The sequence below is a fragment of the Cervus canadensis genome, chromosome 11 (assembly GCF_019320065.1).
Source record: "Cervus canadensis isolate Bull #8, Minnesota chromosome 11, ASM1932006v1, whole genome shotgun sequence".
Taxonomy (NCBI): domain Eukaryota; kingdom Metazoa; phylum Chordata; class Mammalia; order Artiodactyla; family Cervidae; genus Cervus; species Cervus canadensis.
In genome coordinates, this window is record NC_057396.1 from 67,695,859 (window position 1) to 67,720,611 (window position 24,753).

General features: G+C 40.1%; 1 protein-coding gene across 2 annotated transcripts in view; it reads left to right on the forward strand.

The window, feature by feature from the left end:
* TTC17 (tetratricopeptide repeat domain 17) overlaps positions 1–24,753 on the forward strand; it is a 112,118-nt gene that overhangs the window by 83,996 nt on the left and 3,369 nt on the right. For both annotated transcript variants that reach the window (XM_043482709.1, XM_043482710.1), the window contains 3 exons: positions 2,016–2,175; positions 3,093–3,176; positions 23,673–23,792. In XM_043482709.1, the coding sequence (XP_043338644.1) occupies positions 2,016–2,175; positions 3,093–3,176; positions 23,673–23,792 (364 nt within the window). The remainder of the gene's footprint in view (positions 1–2,015; positions 2,176–3,092; positions 3,177–23,672; positions 23,793–24,753) is intronic.

A 24,753-nucleotide genomic window follows, 5' to 3' on the forward strand; every position in this document is an offset into this window, starting at 1 on the left:
TTTAGGGATGCCCTTTGTCAGCAGCTACCGAAGAGTCATCCTTCCTGGGGTTGGTGGTTCAGAGGATACCATGGATGGACTCAGCTCACGGTCCTGATACAGTTGTGTACCCTCTTCTCTCTGCCTTCTCCCATACTTTGTAAGCTATCTATCTAGTCACAGATGACTTGGTTTAAATTAAAGACTGGATCTCTCTCCATTAAAGCACAAAACCTCACTGACATCGTGTGCTTGAAAAGGGAGCCAGAGCAAATCCAGATCTGTGAGCACCTACCAAGACACAAGCAGGCAAGGTTGCCTCTATGGTAACTGCTTTTTCCTCCCTGGTTGCTCTTTCTCTTTTGTTGCCCCCTCCCTCCTTTGTTTTTTTTTTTTTTTACCTTGTAAGCATTGCAGTTCCTCAAGCTTTACCACTAAACCTTATTTTAAAAATCACTCCTAGGTAGAGTGCTCTATCCCCAAAACTTCTGTCACTGATATGTTGACAACTCCCTGATCTGAATCTCCAGACCAGACCTTTCTTCAAATCCCTCAAGTTGTCTCTCCAGCTGGCCTCTCTGCCTAGATCTCTCTCCAGCACCTCAAGCTCAGAAAAACTAAACTCATCATTTTCTTGTCCATTCTCCATGCCCCCTAAAATCTTTGTTCTGTTTGTTTTCTATTTCTTGTTCTTAGTAAATAGCTCCCGGAAGTGCGTAGGCCAGAAATCTAGGAGTTACCCTTACCCTCCAGTCCAGTCCGTTAGTGGTTCTTGTCACTTTTACCCTTTGAGTATTTTTCAAAACTACTTGCTTTTCTTCATCCCTGTTGCTGCTTTATTCATTCTTGCATCTCCTCAATCCATTCTCTCCATAGTATTCAGAATTGTTCCTCAGATGGAAGTCAAATAATTCTTAAAATGCTCTAACAACATGTAAATATTGCTGTTCACAGTGGCCCACAGAGCCCTTCATGATCTGCTCCCCACGTGTCCTTCCATCTTCAGCTCTGCGCTCCCTCCTGCCAGGCCTTCACACGTGGTGCTGCCTTTGCCTGTGGTGGTGTTCTCAGCATCTTCTCCCGACCTGCTTAATTCCTATTCCTCCTTCTGGTCTTAACACCTTTCCTCCTCAGGAAATCCTTCATTAGCTGCCTCCTTCCTCTCTCGGCACAGAGGAAATGTACACCCCCTCTAGGAAACTGACACTGTACTATGTTTTTATCTTTTATAACTCATCACATCTGTAGTAACTGACTAACACAAGACAGTGAGCATCATAACAGTGGGAACTGGGTATGTTTTGTTAATTATTATAACTCTGATATCTGACATGTGATAGGCTCTGAATAAATAATGAGTGTTTGCATATTAATATATGGTCAACTCCTAAGTAGCTAGAAGCAAAATTTGCCAGTGTCAAATTGCCACATCAGTATATATGATAGTGTAAAACATTTGGCCAGTATATAGCAGGAAAATGACCACTTTGGAACCGTGAAGGGAAGTGCTTCACGGATATGTGTAACGTTTACGGTCTAAACTTTAGGGAGCTTTTCCTGTGGGGACAAGTATGCCTCTGTGCACAGAGGGAAAATGAAAGACAGGAACCACTTCTGGTTGTTTATCACTGTCTGTACCCTGGAAAAGAAACCCTAGAAGAAAACCTACCTGGTTTAAAACCTCCCCAGTGAGAAAAAGTGGCCAACAGCAGTGAGGAAATCAGACGCCTGTTGCGTAGAGAGAAGGCAGCTTGAGAAAAGACTGAGTTCAGGACTCAGATCCCACACTGCTGCTCTGACCTAGGGGACAACCTCTACTCACACATTCAACTAACCGTCATTACCAGGCTCTGGAGTCCTTGTACCTATCAAGTGAGAGACCAGACTAAATATCTCCTGAAATCTCTTGCATTTTGAGATTCTGTGGTTCCAGACAGTTCTGTTTATATATGGCAGTTATGGTCAGCAAATGATTACGACTTTGTCCCCACCCACTTAACTTTTGTATGGCTAAGGTGGTCCTTTCTAATTTGCAGCATCACAGAACACATAGACTTTGCCACTCCAATTCAGCAGCCAGCGATGGAACCTGTTTGCAATGGCAATCTCCCCACGAGCATGCACACCCTGGACCACTTGCAGGGGGTTTCCAACCGAGCCAGCCTCCACTACACGGGGGAGAGCCAGCTAACAGAGGTGAGCGTCAGCTGTATTCAGCGGGTCTGTAGTTTTTGCCGTACAGTTATGATGCAGCTGATAGCGAAAGCGCAAGTGACCAGGCCAGGGTTTTTTTGCCTTTTTCAGATGACTGTTGTCTAGATGGCTTTAGGAAAAGCCTGATTTCTTTCAGGCCCTGTGACTGAACGTATGCTTTTTTAATGACCAGGAAATTATAATTCTGATTCATTCTTCCAGATGGGTAGCATTCTGCTTGTCACTGGACAGAGGCTCTTTGTGAGAAATATTTGGGACAGTTAATTCTCCTGCTGACATTCTTAAGGGAGGGGAGGAGGGCAGGCCCAGCATATATCTAGCAAAGAGTGTACCCAGAAGAATAATGAGAAAACATGCCCCACATATCCAACAGTAGAGGATGTGTTAAATAAGTTTTGGTGTAGATATAAGCTAGTATACAATAAGAGCCATTAAGAAAGATGCATGAGAAATATATTTATTGACATGAAGAAATTTTTTGACTGTATTGTGCGAAAATGTAGGTGATAGTTTACAGTGTGATCTCATAGTATACAGTCTGTGAGAATAACGATATATGTGTACATAGAAAAGTATCTGAAAGATACATAAGAGATACCAACAGTGGTTGTGTCTGGGTGACACGATTACAAGCGCTTTTGTTTTCTTCATGTACTCTACTTTTTGTAATGCTGTAATGAATGTGTTTTCTTGCCTATAACCTTTGTTAAGTGAGAGAGGGCTGAGGGGATGTGATAGCCTTCAGTGTGTGTTCCACAAAATGCCTTACCAAGGCCCAGAGCGGGCGCCCCCAGAGATCAGTCTGCACCCACGGCGCAGGGCCCAGCCCCATGTCAGCAGCGTCGGCAGACCTCCCTCATTTTCATTCCTCTAATCTGTCATCTCCCTCCCTGTACCAGGTATTGCAAAATCTTGGCAAAGACCAATATCCACAACAGTCACTTGAACAAATTGGCACCCGAATTGCCAAAGTTTTGGAAAAGGTAAGTCGCTCTATAGGAAAGCTATAAACTGTTGCCCACTTTGTAATTTTTCCCAATTATTTGCCATTAAGTGGCCCTAACCTCTTCAGTTAGTTATTTAGCACTTGGTAACTAAAAGGATAACATGAAACAACCCCACACAGAATATTTTAATCATTTTTCTGTGACTTTTTCCATTACGTGGTTACTATCCTTTTTTGCTGCTTTGTTTACTTTCTGTGCTTAAATTTATGTGGTCAGTTTTCTCATTTTTAGGCTACCATGAATAGATTCAGGTGATGCTACTAAGAACTTCGGAATCCAGGTATAAGAAATAAGTCAAAGGTTCATCTTCTGGTGATAAAGAATATTTGGTAGTTTGGATCATGGGTGGGAACCATATCTTGAAATATCTTTTCTCTGAAGTCATGAAACAGAATATTTGCAAAACTTTGTTTTCTTACTTTATGGTTAAGAATCTATCCACTTATCATTATATGATATTGAAGAGGTGATATAACAGTGATTAAAAGAGTCTACTCAGCCTCCAGTGTGACCGTGGCAGTATGGTAGGGAAGGGCAGTCACGTCCGTTTAAAGGAGAGGACGTGCAGACAGCCGTCACTGCTCCGTGGCGGCTCTGAAATTCACATGGCCAGTTGTCACCAGTTCCCCCAATTCCAGGGTAGGAAATACTCCTTGAGTAGGGCCTGTTTTGGTCCCGTGGGGGTGGTTTCCTGTTCCTTCTCTCAGCTCTTCTCTCTAGGCTGCCGTTCCTTCTCCTTAGAGGTGTCCTGTATCTGCAGCTGAAGAGCTTCCTCAGCCTGCTGCCTGTGTATCCTTGGCACAACTTTGTAAAACTCTGTGGACTTTCAGATTACAAGCCACTGGAAGAGGCAAAAGCCACGCCCACAGATCTCTTCAAGAAGGCCCCTGTCTGCTTCAAACATGAGTCCAGGACAATACCTTTAAGATTCTTAGATGCCTTTTGTCTGACCGTCCGAGAGACTTAAATCAAGATGCAGATCTTTCTGAGGTGGTAGTAACAGAGGGTCTTAGTGCTGTGTTTTTGATGTGATCTTGATCCTGAGGCCATAGTTTTACTGGTAGCATCTGGATTTGATTTCTTTTTTGTCAAAACTTTGTGCTGACTGGAGAAGCTAGTAATTGAGACGAGGAAGTTTCATTTTCTAACCCTGCAAGTCCCAGTTTGGAAGCATTTTCTCTAAATTCTGCTTGAAAACTGTGCAGTTCCTTGTTTACTTCTCTTCTTTTAATGCTTTTTTATGGGTGATGTTTAAAAAACCATTTGTCACTTCCAGCCTTCTTCCTCAAAGCCTCCCTAGCCAGATCCACAACATCGTTAGGTATTTTCCTATATTCCAGATAGAGCCTCACTGTTTGTTTTGCCAGTAGATGATGACGCCTCTCCTCCAGCCTCCAGGAGCAGTTTCCTCAATGCTCTTCCAACCTGCATTAATGTTCTTATTGCTGCTTCTTCAACAATAGCCTCAACCCATTCCCCAGACTGCTGTCAGCATGCTCTAAGTTTCTGTTATGGCAGCACTCTATTCTTGATACCAGATATTGTTTTCAGTTATCTTTTTCGCTTAATTAGGCCAGAATTGAGTGGCTTAAAACAAAACTATTACTTGCTCAAGACCCTGCAACCTGAGCTGGACCTCCTTCTGATCTGACTTGGAATCATCCATGCAACGACAGACATACGGAGACTCACCTGGGGCTGGCCACCAAAGAAATGTGGAGTGACGGGAATAGATGGGGCACAGCTATATGTTGTCTCTCTCCAAGCAGACTCTCCAGCAGAGAAGCTGGACCTTTCTGCCTGGTGTCTCAGGGCTCCAAGAGACTGAGAGCAAAAGCATCCAGGCCTTTTAGCGTCCATGCAGAGAGCTGGGCAGCAGCGCTTTCACGAGTTCCACCCGTCAGAGCAAGCCCAGGGCAAGGGAGATGTCCCTCACCTGCTGGCAGTGCAGAGACTGGGGCCTGTCTTTAATCCACCACAGTGCCTTTCAAAAGGAGCAGCAATAAAACTGACAGCTTCTCAGTGGAAATGATGAAACCAGAAGCCAATGTAATGACATCTTTAAGGTACTAAAAAAGAAAACTGCAAACCTAGAATTCTTTTCCAGCAAAAATATTCTTTAGAAATTAAAATGAAATAGATATGTGTTCAATAAAAATTCAGAGACCTTGGCACCAGTAGGCTTGCACTGAAGTAAAATTAAAGGGAGTTCTTCAGAAAAATGATCCCAGACAGAAATATGGACATGCCAGAGGGAAAGAACAACACTGGAAAGAAAATATAAATGAAGACTAATTGTACAAAAGGATAACTGCACTCCCCTGAGGAGCTTCACCTTTATATGTAACTAAAATTCATGGTAACAGTAACAAACGACGGCAGAGAAATAAATGGAGTTTAAAAGTTCTGAGTTTTAATTGGTATCGGCCAAGTCATAAAAGAAAGTTTGCAGTGGACTGTAGTCAGAAAGAATGTGTGTTTTAAGTTCCAGGCTAACTATTAAAAATGGTTTTAAAATGTAATTCAGTGGAAGGAAAATGAAATAATGTAAAACATTTGATTAATCCAAAGAAAATTGAGACAGGTAAAAAGTACATAAAAATAGACCACAGATAGTAAAATAGTAGATAAGTATATCATTAATTAGCTTCAGAAAAGATTTATAATTAAAGCGTTTTGTATGGAATGGATTTTTTTAAAATCTAGAACTATATGCTGCTTATAAGAGAAACTCTTCAAATATTAGGACACAGAAAGGTTGAAAATACAAAGATGAAAAATACATCATACAAACAAGAAAAAAGGAAAGCAGATACAGCTACACTCTTTATTTAAAAAAAAAAAAAATTGAAGCAAGAAACAGTTAGAAGGGCTGAAATGGAAAAGGTTGATAATACAGATTTTCAAGGTGATGTGGAGCAACCTGAACGCTGATACGTCGCTAGTGAGAATGTAAAACGGTACAGTTATTTGGAAGACAGTCTGATAGCTTATTAAAAAGCTAAGCATATATGATCCAGTAATTTTACTGCCAGGTACTTAATCAAAAGTGAAAGTGTTAGTCACTCAGTCATGTCTAACTCTTTGCAAGTCCATGCTCCTCTGATTCTCCAGGCAGGAATACCGGAGTGAGTAGCCATTCCATTCTCCAGGGGATCTTCCTGACCCAGAGATTGAACCCAGGTCTCCTGCATTGCAGGCGGATTCTTTACTGTCTGAGCCACCAGAGAAACACCATGAAAACTATGTCCAAAGATACTTGTTTAAAAATGTTCACGGCAGCTGTATTTGTAACAGCCAAAAACCTGGAATCAGATACCCATCAATAGGAGAATTGATAATCAGTGTTATATTTGTACAGTGGATACTATTCTATAAGACCCTATATCCATATTGATGAATCTCAGAAACATTGTGCTATTACGTCACTGGACACAAAAAAATGTATGGTGTATGATCCCAACTATACGAAATTCTACAACAGGCAAAATTAACCTCTGGTGGTAGAAATCAGAAGAGTGATTGCTTTGTCAGGGGAAGGGAAGCAGCTTGAAAGGACTTTCTGGAGTGTTGGAAGTTTTCTGAGTCTTTAAGTAATAGTCAAAACTGAATGCTATTCCTAAGGTCTGAGCATTTCTATTATACCTGGATTTTTAAAAATGAAGTTTAGATAAAGGTTTTAGACCACCAGAAACTGAAAGATACATGTTATCAACAGACTTGCATTAAAAATCACTGAAGGGATTTTTTCAGGCAGAAGGAAAACTATTCCAGGTAGAAACTCAGAGAAACAGAAAAAAGCAAAGAAAACACAGCAAGAGTAAATATTACAGTATATGTAAGTAAGTGTGTTGGTAGTAAAGAACAGCAAGTACTGTCTTCTGAGGTTATAGCTCATGGCAAAAGCAATACGAAAGGCAGAAAGGAATTACACTGACCGCTGTAGATGGTCTTAGATCCAGTTAGACGTTTTATACTCATGTAATTGGCCTCACTTGGCGTGGGCTTCACTCAGAAGGATAAGGGGCCAGGACACCACAGCAGCAGCCGGCTCGTACCTCCAGAACAAGCACTTACTTAGGCCAGGGCCATTCTCTGCCCACCTTCTCTCCTGCCAAGTGACTGTTGAGGTGCGAGGGAGCAAGTCAGATGCTTAGAAGTGAGGACTGCCCTGACGTAATGCTCTGAGTCCAATGTGAGAACCAGTGTCTTCTGGAATAGCCCCACATGCACAGAGCAGGGACACAATCAGCCACAAGAACCATGGTACGTACCTAGAGGCTCCCGGCTGTGGCTTTCCACAGGTGCTTAGAGTTTTTCCCAGTCTTTCTTTTTTCTAATGGAAAAGTGTCTGTAGGCTATACATTTTACCAACTATACTGAATTACAACTTTATTTTAAAATTTTATAATTATAAAATTTTAGCAGTAGACTTGCAGTGAAACATGTCACAAGTGGTTAAGATAATTCATAATTCTCTGTGACGACTTCACTTGAGAATTTTCTTACCATCCTAAACATTAAGGGCAACAGTATCGTTAGAAGTAAAACAATAACTTTCAATGTTGATAGACACACATTTGGTAAACAGTTCAATTAAATTAGTGGGGTTGATCTTACAGGTCCAGATGGTTGGGTCAGCTGCCTACCATTGCTGTTGTCTTCTCATCCTAGTGTGGGTCTACGTTTTGGGGTCAGCAGTCCTTACTCTAGACCAGTTCAAAGCAGAGGCTGTTCTTAAGTGAGAAACAAGAATTCAAGAGACAAGTCGCTTTAGTTTCACTGTGCATGAGCTAGTTAAGAGCACCTGGTAATGGTCCTTTTATCTGGGATAGATACAGCCCTGGTAATGGTCCTTTTATCTGGGATAGATACAGCCCTTTAAAGGATGCCTTTTCCAGTATGCATAATCTGGCTGAAGGTCATGGGGCATTTGATCTTCATCCAAAAGTTAGAACCTCGTGATAAGCTGATAAGGCTGTTGGGAACGTGCTTGCATATGCCTGCAGTGTCCCTCCGTTGTGTCTGACTCTTTGTGAGCCCATGGACTGTAACGCACCAGGCTCCTCTGTCCATGGGATTTCCCAGGCAAGAATACTGGAGTGGGTTGCCATTTCTGCCTCCAATCTTTTCCAGTCTCACCAGTCCAGTTACAGTTTACCAAGGTCATTTGTACTGTAAGCTGTCTTGCCTGGTGACAGCTAACGTTTCTCCTTTATTAGGTCTTCAGAGAAATAGGGCTAGAAGGCAAATCCAACATGAGATTTCATTATAGGCTCACAGACCATCCATGACCTTATTAACTTTTTAGCACAGTAGATCTCAGACTTCAGGGTACACCGCAGTCACCTGGAGGACTTGTTAAAACCTATTGCTAGGCTTCTATGACTTCACTTACTGATGTAGTAAGTCTAGGGTTGGGCTTGATAACTTAACATTTCTCAAAAGTTCCCAGGTGATTCTGGGTGATGTTGCTGATCAGAGGATCACACTTAGAAAATAGCAGTGATAACAAACCAAAAGCACACTTTTCCCATTTACCTTTCACAAAAAAACAAGGATCTCCATGTCCTCTCTGCTTCAACTTTTAAAATACTTAGTCATATCCTCTGTTATTTCTTGAAAAGCCAATCTGTAGTTGTCTCTTTAGAGAGGTTTTAGTTTGCATTACCATAATTACCAGTAAGTGTCAGCAGATGACATTGGTCAGACTCCATTTTAGGGTTCAGTCATCATGCACTTTCAGACCCCTCAGAAAGCTGCCCAGCTTGCAGCCGAGGTTACTCCCAATGTGGTAGCCTCTGCCGAGGTCTCGCCTCAGGTGCCAGATGCCCAGCACGCTGCTGCCATTGCCACTGCAGCCAGTTTGTTTGCCAGGTTGCCACGTCGTCCTGTTTGACATGGTGGGCTAGTGCAGAAGTCGTTCTCCCACTTTTGTCCCCCTGTTCTTTAGGTGGTGGCTTGTGAGCACTACTTTGTGCTGGTTGGATCCCCGGCCAACCCAACTTGGGTCAGAGCCAAGCTGCTCCATCGCCTTGTCTGATCCAGACCTCGTCACAAGCATGGAGTCTTGAGTCTATGTGCTTGTCTCCTGCCCACCCTTGTCAGGCATCAATGCCTTCTTTGGCTCAAATGCATCAGCTACACCACGGGAATATCATTCTTGCCAGTCAGCCCATTTTCAACCAGGTTTCTGGTCAGCTCCCATTTCATGGAAAGTGGGACGTTTTCTCTTAGCATAAGTTTGTCTCCAGCTTTCATCCTTTCCTACAAGGGGAAGATTTATCCCCTGTCACACAGTATCAAGCCTTTGCCATCAGACTCTGAGAAAGTTAGCCCCCACTGAGGCTTCAGTCTTACCAGCATCTTCCTCCCCATTCCATTTGTATCATGGTGCTTTGGCCATATTGAACCAAGGATTGAAAGTCTGTTTCATTGATGCTACCACACTGCAACGCACACTGCCTCTGGTTTGAAGCCCAGCTCGACAGATATTTCATATTTTGCACAGCCCAGTAGAGCAGTTGTCTTGCTTTCACTCTGGAGACTACAGAACACAAAGCAAGCCAGCAGGGCAGCTTTTCATGTATTGCTCCAAGAGTTCCCATAGCTGTCTGACAGCAGTCCTGGGGACTGTTCTCTACTCCAACCCCCCAGTTGACAGCTCAGGACCACGTGGGTGAGTGTGGGAACCACCCTAGCCTGGAAGTCTCAAGTTCCACGTAAGAACCAATGCCTCTTATAACAGTCCTGTGGCCTAGAGTCCAAGAGTTCTAACAAGGGACAGGAAACGTCACACAGAGAAAACTCAGAGCTGGGGCTCTCTACCAGGTCATCACAGTCCACTGGCAGTTTAGGGTCAGGTCATCTTTACCATAAGCGGTGTTTCTAGTAACATGGGTGACATACTACCCTGATCAGGTTTCCAGGGGAACACAGCTGAAAAGTTAACATGAGATTCATTTCCCACGGATACACATGGACAAAATACTAGGCTTTAGCATTACAGGAAAGTAATAAAATTGAAGTAATAATTTATATTTTTAGTCTGTAATAAATCAAAGATGCATGTTGTACTTTTAGCTAATCACTAAAAGAACAGTTAAAGAATGTATAATTAAGGGAAAATGGAATAATAAAAAGCATTTGATTAATTCATAAAGGAGGCAAGGAAGACAAAGGAATATAAAACAGGTGGGTGAAATAGAATGCAAATAGTAAGATGATAGCATAAACCCAGTTTATCAGTGATCACAGTAATAACATAAAAGGATTACGTACCTCAATTAGAGTGCTCGACATCAGACTAGGTTAAAATGTTGAACCCAATTATGTGCTGTTTACAGATAACACACCTGTAATAAGATACAAAACAGCTGAAGTTAAACAGATGGAAAAAAGATAACATCAAATAAATACTAATCAAAAGAACGCTGGTGTAACTATGCTATTAACAGACAATGTGGAATTTAAGGCAGGAAGCATTACTCTATAGATAAAGACAATTCATAATGATAAAGTGGTCAGACACCAGAATATTGAAAATTGTGTATCTATACAGAACCAGTATCATAGTTTCACATTATATAGACAGACATTAAAATTGACAGATGTAAAAGGAGCAACGAATCCATGACCAAAACAGACTTTAACATACCTCTTAATAGGTGATAGAACTAAACAGACAAAAAATATGATGTGGAACATCTGCTAATATACGCACTTAACATAACTGATATTTATATCATGCCACATGCAACTGTAACAAAATTCTTATTTTAAAAATGCATATGGAACATTTACCATACTGATCACAAGCTGAATCATAAATTAAGCCTCAATTAAATATTAAACCATTGAAATAACTTAGAGTTTATTTTCTATTCATAATGGAATTAACCTAGAGAAAAAAGATCAGAATAAAAAATAAGGATAGAAAATTCCCAGTGATTTTGGGGAAATTAGTAGTGTACCTCTCCCTGGTGGCTCAAGATGGTGAAGAATCTGCCAGCAGTGCCGGAAACCCAGGTTCAATCCTTGGGTCAAGAAGATCCCCCTGGAGAAGGGAATGGCTACCCAGTCCAATATTCTTGCTTAGAGAATTCCAGGGACAGAGGAGACTGGTGGGCTGCAGTCCATGGGGTCACAAAGAGTTGGCTGGTCACAGCTGAGCAACTAACACTTTGACTTTCTGAATAAATCACAATTTGGAGAAGAAAGCAAAATTAGAAAATATTTTTAAATGAATGACAATAAAGATTTGGTATATCAAAACTTGTGGGATGCAGCTAAAAGCAATGCTTGAGGAACGTTTGTAGCCCTATAAATTATTGGATATATTAATTTTAAAAAAAAACAGGCTGAAATTAGTGATTTCAAAAAGCTTCTATCCCAAGAAGCTTAGAAAAAGAACAAAATTAGACTGAGATATTTCTTGCTTCTATCTTTGGCAAAAATTCAGAAGTTTGATAGGATACCCTTGGTGTGACCTTGGGGAAACTGGCACTGTCATACACTATTAGGAGAAATGCAAAATAGAATAACCTCTCTGAGAGGAAAGAGATATCTAGCAAACTATCTATCTAGCAAAATGATACATTCATCCAGCAATTCTACTTTGAGGAATATTTCCTTAAAATACAGTGGCAAAAAAATTACCTGACAAAAATACCTATGAGTAAGACTATTGATTGCAGTCTGACTTGTATTAGTAAGCAAAAAACAATCCAAATGCCCAGTAGTAGGGGGTTGATTGAATAAACAGTCCACTGTGGTTTTTCATTGTGTGTGAAATCCACACAGTGGAGGCTTCTGCAGCTGTCAAAATGAATGAGGACAATCTCTATAAACTTATATGGAATAATCTCCAGAATACAGCAAGTGAAAAAAAGAACAATAGAAAAAAATTATACCTCAGATTACTACTTATATCTTTTTAAAATAGCAAGTTGTAGGGAGGGAGAATATTTGTAGAAAGAAACATATTTTAAAATGAAAAGACTAACTTTGAAAAAAAAATTTTAAATGCTGTCCCATGGAAGGAAGATAGAAATAGGCTAGAAAAGACAGGAAATAAGGCTAGTTTTCCTTGAATCAACGTTTTTTTTTTGTTTTTTTTTTTACTTTGAAACCAAATATTTTGCATAATTATAAAAAATTTTTAAATAAGGTAATTCCTAATTAAAAGTAAAGTTAATTGAGCCTAACTGTGCATTCCATTGGTAGTATAACCACGTCAAGAGGAACTATTCCAAGTGACTTTAAAACACAGTTATTTGGCTGCACATCCCTAATGAAATTGACCCTAAGAGCAAAAGAAAACCTTATACTGTTTTCAGTAGTACTGTTGTTAATAATGTTAGTGTTATTCTTTTGGGATTGTAGGTGTATGTACTGCAAAGTAAACGAGTAATTTTGTTGATGATTTGGAAACTGGAATTTTGAGTATGGGTGAAAGGACATGGAGATGTGAGAACAATGACGTAAACATCTTTAGTCTTAAACTGAAAGTATTAGTCAGAATTCCTGATATATTTAATTGATATCTTTACACATATGCTGGCTTCATTTTGCTGAAAGACTAGAATCTATGACTAGCCCAGTGTTAGTAAGCACCCTCCGTACCCAGATTGTGATCTTTAGATAATTTTCCACTTTAAAACAAAGTCTATAATAAAAGACAAAGAAGGGCCTTATATAATGATAAAGGGATCAATACAAGAAGAGGATATAACATTCATAAACATAAATGCACCCAATACAGGAGCACTTAAATATATAAAGCAAATATTAAAAGACCTAAAGATTGACAGTAATACAATAATAATGGGGGACTTTAATACCTGACTTATATCAGTGGACAAATTAATCATCCAGACAGAAAATCCATAAGGAAACAGTGGCCTTAAATGACGTTAGACTACTTGGCCTTAACAGATATCTATAGGACATTCCAGGCTTCCCTGGTGGCTTAGACGGTAAAGAATCTGCCTGAATTACAGGAGACCCAGGTTCAATCCCTGGATCGAGAAAATCCTCTGGAGAAGGAAATGGCTACCCACTCCAGGATTCTTGCCTGGAGAATTCCATAGACAGAGGGCCCTGATGGTCTCTGATCTCTGGGGTTGCAGGAGTTGGACACAGCTGAGCAACTCACACACACACACACACACACATTCCATACACATACACACACACACACACGTTCCATCCCCAAACAACAGAATACACATTGTTTTCAAGTGCACATGGTCTATTCTCCCAAATGGATTGCATGCTAGGACACAAAACTAGTCCCAGTAAGTTTAGGTGCATAGAAATTATACCAACCATCTTATCTGACCACAACAGTATGAAAACTAGAGATCAATTACAAAACAAAAATGGGGAAAACAGAAACACATGGAGACTAAACAATTTGATACTTAAAAACCAACAGATCAGTGAAGAAGTCAAAGAGATCAGAAAATACCTTGAGACAAATGAAAATAAACAACTTTCCAAAATCTATGGGACACAGCAATAACGATCACAAGAGGGAATTTTGTAGCAATGCAGGCATACCTCAAGCAACAACAAAAAAATCTTAAACAACATAACCTACCATCTAAAGGAATTAGAAAAAGAGACAGAGCTTCCCTCGTGGCTCAGTGGTAAAGAATCTGCCTGCCAATGCAGGAGACACAGGTTCCACCCCTGGGTCAGGAAGATCCCCTGGAGAAGCATATGGCAACCTATTCCAATATTCTTGCCTGGGAAAGAAAAAGAAAAACCAAGCTTAAGAAGAAGTTAGGAAAGTAAAGATAGGAGAAGAAGTAGAGACCAAACAAAACAATAGAAAAGATCAGAGAAACCAATAGCTTTTTTTTTTTTTTTTTGGAAAGATAAAAGTGATAAAACTTTAGCCAGGCTCATCAAGGATAAAAGAGAACGGATCCAAATAATATAAAAAATGAAAGAAGAGAAATTAAAACATATCATAGAAATACAGTCAGAATACTATGGGGAAAAAAAAGAAAAACAGAGAATACTATGAACAGTTACATGTCAAGAAATTGGATAGCCTAGAAGAAGAAATGGATAAATTTCTAGAAACATACAATCTTCCACGACTCAATCAGGAAGAAATAAATAATCTGAACAGACCAACTACTAGTATTAAAATTGAATCAGTAATCAAGAAACTACAAAAAGAAAAGTCCAGGACTAGATGGCTTCACAGGGCAATTCTGTCAAACATACAAAGAAAAGTTAATACTTACTCCTCTCAAAGTATTCCAAAAAACTGAAGAGAAGGCAGTGCTCCCGCATTCATTCCACGGGACAACTATTAACTCGAGGACATGAGTATGGCCGTGAGTTGTTGATAAATGTTGAATCTAGGTGGTGAGCACATGGAGTTCATTATACTGTTTCCTTTATTTGTATATGCATTTGAAAATTTTCATTATAAAACACCTAAAAGGTGTAGTCACAAAGGTGAGCAAAGAAATGGCATGTCAAAAAATGAGTAGGCAAATTTCTAAAAATTACATACATCTTAAACTAAAAATGTATTTGTGTAAGTAATTAAGTCAAATACCCAGTGGATGAGTTAGATAGATTTAGCCACAATTAAATAATCAGTGAATTGCAAGCTTTGTGTAAAAAAATAAATTACCTGGAGTATTATAAAAGTAAGGAAATAAGCAAATCAACAGATTGAGGAAGCACCAGGTGTCCCAAGCTGGGTAAATAAAAAGAAATCCACGCCAAGATGCATTATGGCAAAGACAAAAGATATCTTAAGAGCGTCTGTTTCAGTCAGGATCCTGTCAGGAAAACAGAAACAACATTACGTGTTTCAAAAACCAAATTTAATTTAGAGAACTGATTACAGGCAGGCCTTGTTTTATTGCACTTCGCTTTATTGTGCTTGGCAGATGCTGCATTTTTTTGCAAATTGAAGGTTTGTGGCAACCCTGTCTTGAGCAAATCTATTGGTACGATTTTCACTTTCTCTGTGTCACATTTTGGTAATTCTCACAATACTTTGAACTTTTTCATTACTACTTCTGTTATGGTGACCCGTGACCAGTGATTTTTGATGTTACTATTACCACTCACTAAGGTTCAGCTGATTGTTACCATTTTTTAGCAAGGAAGTATTTTTAATGAAGGTATGTACATAGGTTTGTTTTTTTTTTTCTTTTTTTTTTTTTAGGGCTTCCTGGGTAGCTCAAACAATTAAGAATCTGCCTGCAATGCAGGAGACCTGGGTTCAATCCCTGGGTCGGGAAGATCCCCTGGGGAAGGGCATGGCAACCCACTCCAGTATTCTTGCCTGGAGAATCCCATGGACAGAGGAGCCTGGCGGGCTACAGTCCACGGGGTCACAAACGACTGAACGGCTAACACAACAACATACAGTTTTTTAGACACAATGCTACTGCACACATAATAGACTACAGTATTAAATGTAAACATAACTTCTGTATGTACTGGGAAACCACAAAGTTTGTGTGACTCCCTTTTGCAATATTCTCCCCATCGTGAGGTCTGTAACCAACAGCAGTGTCTCCAAGACATGACCGTACATTGTGGTGGAGGGCTGAACAAGAGAACAGGAAGCGCGTAGGAAAATCAGAGATGTGCACTTAGGGAGTGGGAAGGCACACCCTCGGGGCTTCTGAAATCTAGAGTTCACAGGCAAGAGCTCCGGGTGAGCTAGAGTTCCTGCTTCTGAGGAGGGAGCATGGGCTGGTCACTGGGTCTGGAAGGGCTGGTCACTGGGTCTGGAAGTGCTGCCCCCAAAGTGCTGCCAGAATGACCAACTGGAACAGCATGCCAACTGAGAGAAAAAGTCCCACTCCTTCTCGCCTTGCAATTGCCTAGCACACATGTTTGCGGAACTTAACAAGAAGCCTGCTAGCAAAGGAGAAATGTGGTTTGCAGTGTTCAGCCACAACTTCACAAAGCAGATTGTACAACTTTGGATTTGCATCTGAGAGAAAAGAGCTTAAGAAACGTCATAGCAGCATATTCAACAACTATGTGGCAGGCGCCTGCTTTGTGCAAAATACTTTTCAAGGGCTCGGCATAAATCAGTGAAGAAAAATTAAGACAAAGATCTCTGTCCTCATGGAGACAGAAAGGTCAGATTACCTATAGAGGAGTGTGTCTAAATGTTTCCATAACAACTGGCTAATCCAGTTTTGAAGGATACTGGGCCCCCTAGAATTGTGCCCCCTACAATGTTGGAAGAATAAAGGCACTTAAAGACAAAGAACTGGAAAAAGTTTACCAAGAGCCCCACCCTAAAGGAACTTTTCTGTATGATAACTAAAGAAAAACTATCTGAAGCAAAGGAAGATTGACTAAGCAAATAAAATTACGCAGGTATACAAACCCAAACAAACACTGTGGAAAACAGTTTGAGATTTCTTTTTTAATGACTAAATAAATTCTGGACAAATGTACATTTGAGAGTGGGGTGAACAGAGTTAAGGTATTTAAAGCCCATTTTTGTGTTCAGGAGGAGTGAGTGAGAATGTTGCTTGGATTTTAAATTAAAAATTGAGTAGAAATTTAAGGGTAACCTTTTGAAAAATGTGCAAATCCCAAACCTGTGAGGATAAAATAATGGAGTAAGAAGAGAAGGGGAAAAAAAAAAAATCCAAGAACTGCTCAAAAAAAGGAAAAAAAAAATTCAAGAATCTGGATAAAAGAAACCAAGAACTTAAAGGAGCTATTTTTTTTAAGTCATATCTAAAACATAATAGAAATGTTGAAAATAACAGGAAAATACTAATCAAAAATGAATATACTATCAAAAGGTAGTAAAGACAGTTACATTAATTACCTAAAAGATATATTTCAGAGCTGAAAAATTATTAAGATCAGAGAGAATGACCATGTAATGATAAAAGCTTTAATTCACCAGAAATATATACCAGAAAAAGAAGTGCAAAAAGGCAAAATGGTTGTCTCAGGAGGCCTTACAAATAGCTGAGGAAAGAAGAGAAGCTAAAGGCAAAGGAGAAAAGGAAGAATATATCCATCTGAATGCAGACTTCCAAAGAGTAGCAAAGAGAGATAAGAAAGCCTTCCTGAGTGATCAATGCAAAGAAATAGAGGAAAACAATAGAATGGGAAAGACTAGAGATCTCTCCAAGAAAATTAGAGATAGCAAGGGAACATTTCATGCAAAGATGGGCTCAATAAAGGACAGAAATGGTATGGACCTAACAGAAGCGGAAGATATTAAGAAGAGGTGACAAGAATACACAGAAGAACTATACAAAAAAGATCTTAGTGACCCAGATAACCACGATGGTGTGATCACTCACCTGGACCCAGACATCATGGAGTGCAGAGTCAAGTGGGCCTTAGGAAGCATCATTACAGAGCTAGTGGAGGTGAAGGAATTCCAGCTGAGCTATTTCGAATCCTAAAAGATGATGCTGTGAAAGTGCTGCATTCAGTATACCAGCAAATTTGGAAAACTCAGCAGTGACCACAGGACTGGAAAACATCAGTTTTCATTCCAATCCCAAAGGAGGGCAATGCCAAAGAGTATTCAAACTACCGTACAATTGCAGTCGTCTCACACGCTAGCAAAGTAATGCTCAAAATTCTCCAAGCTAGGCTTCAACAGTACATGAACCGAGAACTCCAGATGTTCAAGCTGGATTTAGAAAAGGCAGAGGAACCAGAGATTAATTGCCAACATCTGTTGGATCATCTAAAAAGCAAGCGAGTTCCAGAAAAATGCCTATTTCTATTTCATTGACTATGCTAAAACCTTTGTGTGGATCACAACAAACTGTGGAAAATTCTTCAAGAGATGGGAATAGCAGACCACCTTACCTGCCTCCTGAGAAATCTGTATGCAGGTCAAGAAGCAACCATTAGAACCAGACGTGGAACAACGGACTTGTTCCAAGTTGGGAAAGGAATACAGCAAGGCTGTATGTATATTGTCACCCTGTTCATTTAACTTATATGCAGAGTACATCATGTGAAACATGAGGCTGGATGAAGCACAAGCTGGAATCAAGATTAAAGGGAGAAATAACCTCAGATATGCGGATGACACCACCCTTATGGCAGAAAGTGAAGAGGAACTAAAGAGTCTCTTGATGACAGTAAAAGAAGAGAGTGAAAAAGTTGGCTTAAAACTTAGCATTCAAAACTCTAAGTTCATGGCATCCAGTCCCATCAATTCATAGCAAATAGATGAGAAAACAATGGAAATAGTGACAGACTTTATTTTCTTGGGCTCCACAATCACTGCAGCTGTGAAATTAAGACACTTGCTCCTTGGAAGAAAAGTTATAGTAAACCTAGACAGCATATTAAAAAGCAGAAACGTTACTTTGCCAACAAAGGTCCTTATAGTCAAAGCTATGGTTTTTCCAGTAGTCATGTATGGATGTGAGAGCTGGACCATAAAGAAAACTGAGCACCAAAGAATTGATGCTTTTGAACTGTGGTGATGGAGAAGACTCTTGAGAGTCCCGTGGACTGCAAAGAAGATCCAACCAGTCAACCCTAAAGGAAATCAGTCCTGAATATTCATTGGAAGGACTGATGCTGAAGCTAAAGCTCCAGTACTTTGGCCACTTGATGCAAAGAACTGAGTCATCAGAAAAGACCTGGATGCTCGGAAAGATTGAAGGCAGCAGGAGAAGGGGACAACAGAGAATGAGATGGTTGATGGCATCACCGACTTGATGGACCTGAGTTTGAGCAAACTCTGGGAGTTGGTGATGGACAGGGAAGCCTGGCATGCTGCAGTCCCTGGGGTCACAAAGAGTCAGACACTACTGAGTGACTGAACTGATTGATAACCTTATGCATACCCAGTAAGATAACCTCAAAATATATAAAGCAGAAAATTATTTAATGAAACAAACTGACAAACCAACACATACACACCTTTTTCTGCTGCTGCTAAGCCAGTCAGTCTATTTGAATTTATATTCATAAATATATTAGTCTGTGGTCTAGCTTTAGGAAAAGCTAAAATTTCATCACCCAAATTAAAGGAGAAAAATTATGAAATCGTTTCAATAGATTGCATTTGATAAAATTCAGTACATTCATGAACTAAAGGTAATGCAAATTAAGACTAGAGAAGAATTTCTTTAATCTGATGAAAAGAATCCACAAAACATTTTTATCAAAGATAATTCTTAATGGGAGAAGTATTTTAAATAATTCTTTGAAGTCAGGAAAAAGAATGCCCACCATTACCCCTTCTTCTCAGCATTGTACTGAAAGTTCTAGCATAAGTATTAGGAAGAAAAAAACATGTTATTCAGAAATGATGTGATTATCTGCATAGCAAACCTAAAAGAATCTACACACAAATTTTTAGAAGTAACAATGTGTTATCAAGGTAGTTGCCTGTAAAGTCAATAAATAAAAATACGTTACATTTTTATATAGCAGCAATAAATATTAGAAAACATAATTTTAACACATATTTACTTTGTTACAAAAATATTAAGTTCCCCCCAAAAAAAAATTTCTATAAAATTCCCAGTACTAAATCTAACCAGAAAGTCATAAGACCTATGTGCAGAAAGTGATAAAACTTTACTGAAAGACATTTTAAAAGACCTAAATAAACAGAAGGGTGTGTAATGTTCATGGATAACAAGATACATACCATAAACATATCACTTTTCTACAAGTTGATTTATAGAGTCAATACTGTTAGACTCAAAATAACAGGGTTTTTTTTTTTTTTTTATGGCTCTTGAATAGCAGATCTTTACATTTATATGGAAGGGTAAAAAATAGATAGGACATTCATGAAAAGAAGAATAAGGTTGTGAGAATTGCCTTTTGTGAAAAGTTGTAAAATAAAACATGCCATTTGCTCAAGGAATAAACAAAAGTAACAAAAATGAATAAAAGCCTGTAGCCTATACAATCTCTAGCTTACAAGAGCTATGCAAGATCAATGGGGAGGTGAGGGCTATTCAGGAAGCTTTCTAGGGCAGTTCCTTAATTTCAGTTGGCCCCTCACATCCTACACAAAAAAATGAATTCCACATGAATTAAGGACTCAAGCATCAAAAACAAAACTTTAAAAATTAAAATATGAGAGATGATCTTTCTGGCCTTGAAGTACAAAAAGGTTTCTTGAAGAAGATTATAAAAGCACAGTCCAGAGAAGAGAATTGTTAATAAGTTCAACTACATTAAAGTTTGAAATGTTTTAATTAAAGACATTTTTTTAAATTAAAAAGAAGCCAGAGTAAGGAAAATTCATGTAAAACACTTAGCTTATAAGGATTAATATGCAGAGCATGGAAATAAAGTGATGGGAAAGATAAATAAGATAGAAAAAAGGTATAGAAAAGATATTAACAGACATTTGACAGAAAACAATTAAGACCAATGTGTTTATGACCAATAAAGAAGAAACAGTTCTCAATCTCACTAATAGTCAAGAAATACAAATTAAGGCTACAGTAAGATACCGTTTCACCCCCACTGATACTACTAAGAGTTAGAAAGGCTAGACACCAGGAGGCACTTTTAAACATTGCTGGTAGGACTGTAACTTGCAGTAACACCTTTAGGAAGCAATTTGGCTTTCTCTGGACATTTGCATATCCTGTGATGTAGCAGTTCCACTCCCATGTATATAGACTAGAGAAACTCTTTGCACATTTATTGACAACAGGAAGTAACTCAACCCCCTCCCCCCATTTACAGAAAATGGATAAACACATTATGGTATATTCACTTAATGGACATTTAATTGTGTAAAAGGGAATTGAATGAACTAAGAACTACATTCAGCAACATGGCATGCTTGAGTATTGAGTAAAAACCCCCAAGTCCCAGAAGACTGCTTACAGTAGGATACCATTTTTATAATGCACAGGAAGTAAATTAAGCATTGTATTGTTGGGGTAAATAGGTGTGTGTGTGTGTGATAGAACAGTGTTTAAAAGGAGCAGTGGGATAATAAACAGAACACTTGGGATAATGTGTGCCTCTGGAGCAAAGACAGGAGGACAGCACAGTGAAAAGAACACACAGGTAGATGCAAGGTAACTCACCACCCCCACCACCATTTACAGAAAATAAACACATTATAGTATATTCACCTAGTGGACATTTAATTGTGCAGAAAGGAAACTGAATGAACTAAAAACCACATTCAGCCTCATGGGTGAATCTTAGGATATTTATTATTTTATGCTTTACAGCATAAGTGTACATTTTATATAATTACATATTATCCATGTATATATATATATATATTTATAACACACAGATATAAGGTGCATCAGACATTGGCAGTAAGTGTGTTAGTCACCCAGTCGTGTCTGACTCTTTGTGACTCCATGGACTGTAGCCCGCCAGGCTCCTCTGTCCATGGAATTTTTCAGGCAGGAATACTGGAGTGGGTTGCCATCTCCTACTCCAGGTATGTTCTTTGGAATGTGTCAGATATTGGCAGTAAAGAAAGGTAATTTTATTTTCTTTAAACAAAAAAAGAAAAAAAGAATCCTTTTGATAAGCCAGTCAGAAGGATCAAGTCATGAAGAAGGAGGGATACATCCGGCTAGCTTCAGAGTTCTGTGCAGCCCCACTCACACCAAGAAGCAATGCCAGCAGATTATTCAAGGAAAGAATGGGCCGTGGTTATATCCAGTCAGCTGTGTTTCAGGCATAAAGGCTACAGACAGAAAGTTCTGAACGTATACGATTGTATTAGTTTGTTAGGGCTTCCATGACAGTACTGCCGGCAGGATGACTTAAGCAACAGAAATGTATTCTCTCAGTGCTGGAGGCTACAAGTTGAGGATCCGGGTACCAGCAGGGTTGTTTTCCTCTGAGGCCTCTCTCCTTGGCTTGCAGCTGGCTACCCTCTAGGCAGCTGTTCAAGGGGTCAGCGTCTGCACAGAGGACACTGATGTATCTCTTTCTCTTCTATAAATCCACTTACATTAGATTTTGTTGTTTAGTCACTAAGTCGTGTCTGACTCTTTTGCTACCCCATGGACTGTAGTCCACCAGCCTCCCTGTGCATGGGATTTCCCAGGCGAGAATACTGGAGTGGGTCGCCATTTCCTCCTCCAGGGGATCTTCCCGACCCAGGGATCGAACACACATCTCCTGCATTGCAGGTGAATTCTTTACTGCTGAGCTGCCTGGAAAGCCGGTTATATTAGATTAGGGCCCCACAATAATGACCTTATTTTTAACTTAGTCTGCCCTCTAAAGACTTTATTTCTAAATACAGTTACATTCTGAGATACTAGGGATTGAGACTTTAACATATGACTCTGGGGAGACACAATTCACCCCATGACAACAATCTCAGAGAATAATTTTCCTATCAACCCTTCTTAAGAAAACTATTAGAAGATAAACTTTAGCCAACCAAGAGATGACTAGGGCAGCCACACAGAACTAATGTCAGTGATCAAGGAATATATTTACATGTAGAACCAACAGAAAAACAAGGCAGGAAATAGTATTCATATCACCCTATGTGCCCCGCCAATGAAAAATGATAGAATTACAAAAAAAAAAAAAAAGATTGAAAGGACAAAGTAAGGAGGAGGCAGAGTAAGTTTTCCAGTTGCCTCAACCAGAATGGCTGGGAGTTAGAAACATCCATCAAAAGGGGTAGTGAAACAGGGAAATTAAAAATTAGATGTGATTAACCCAATATCGGGCCTACATTACGGGCTTCCCAGGTGGCGCAGTGGTAAAGAGTCCACCTGCCAATGCAAGAGATGCAAGAGACACAGGTTCGATCCCTGGGTCGGGAAGATCCTCCGGAGGAAGAGATGGCAACCCACTCCAGGACTCACGCCTGAAAAATTCCACAGACAAAGGAGCCTCATGGGCCACAGTTTGCAAAGAGTTAGACACGACTGAGCACACAGACCTGAATTAAGTAACAAAGATTTTGTATATAACAAAGGTAGCTTCACAGTGAGGGAGAGATGGATTATTCATTAAGTAACATTAAGGTGACTTAATGGCCATCTGGGAAAAAAAAGTAAATTGGAGCCTTATCTTTTACTTTACACCAAGTTAAATTCTAAGTGGATCAAATATTTAAATGTGAAAAGGGAAACTACAAAAGTTCTGGGGAAAACATATGGTAAAAATTCTTGATAACCTTGGAGTAAACCAGACTTTTCCTAACTACAGTTGAAAATCCAGAAGCCATTGGAAATAGATTAATAAACTGAACTATGTAGAAATTTAAGATTTGAAAACTATGATTCAGAGAGGTTAAATATTTATTTAAAAAGGCTATACTAGTAGAATCAAGCTTGTGGGATGGTTACTAGGGTCAGTGAGAGGGTGAACGTAAGGTGCGAGGCAGACCACCAGCGCCAGGTAAATAGTTAAATGGTCATGAACTTGTGTTGCGACTCCCAATCTTGGTGGTAAGTTAGTGTGTTATTTAAGAGACACCCGCTTTAACCGACCTTTCCTTTGCAGAACCAGACGTCCTGGGTCCTTTCCAGCATGGCAGCTCTCTACTGGAGAGTCAAAGGCCAGGGGAAGAAGGCGATCGACTGCCTGCGCCAGGCCCTCCACCACGCGCCACACCAGATGAAGGTGCGTGGGGCTCCCAGGTGGGAGCTTCCATCCCTCAGTTGCTTCCCGCGCCCGCTGGTTTGTCCTGAGGTTTTGTCAGCCTTCCTCTTGCTCAGCCCGTAAGGAAGCAGCAAGAGGCTAAGGGTGGGAAACCTCAACGACCCACCCGTGCTGCCACAGGCCTGAGTTACACTCACCGTCGTGGCCTCCCCACCTCAGCAAGTGGGGCCGTCGGGGAAGGGCTTCAGGATCCCGGAAGAACCCCATCAGGAACAGGCATGGCTGAGTCGTAAATGCAGCTCTAAGTGGGGCTCTGCCTCTCACCACCTTTGTGATTACTTTGTGACCTTAGGCAAGTTCTTAAACCTCTGTGACCTCATATAACGATGTGTCTCTGTGGGTGTCCAGCAAGGACAAACATGGGTCTTTTTTTTCTGTTCTTCTATGTCTCCTGTAGAAGAACCCAGTGATATAGAGAAATGCAATATAGAGACCAGTTTCTCAGGTTACACATCTAAAGGGGGCTTCCCAGGTGGCACTAGTGGTAAAAACCTGCCTGCCGATGCAGGAGACACAGGAGACTTGGGTTCTATCCCTGGGCTGGGAAGATCCCCTGGAGGAGGGCATGACAGCCCACTCCAGTGTTCTTGCCTGGAGAATCCCACAAACAGAGGAGCCTGGCGGCCTACAGTCCATAGGGTTGCAAAGAGTCGGACAGGGCTGAAGCGACTGAGCACACATCTAAAGGGAATAAATATTTGTGATATTAGTAAATATTTGTGATAATAATACTGCAACTTTTTCAGCCCCTCATCCTGTGCTCCATGCTTCTACGCTACCACTAGGCTCCCCAACAGGAAGGGCCAAGACCCTGGATCAGGGGTCAGGGAATTTTTCTGTGAAGGGCCAAATAATACACATTTAGGCTCTGAGACCAGCCTGCTTCTTGCAGCCACTCAGTTCTGCCATGATAGCATGAACA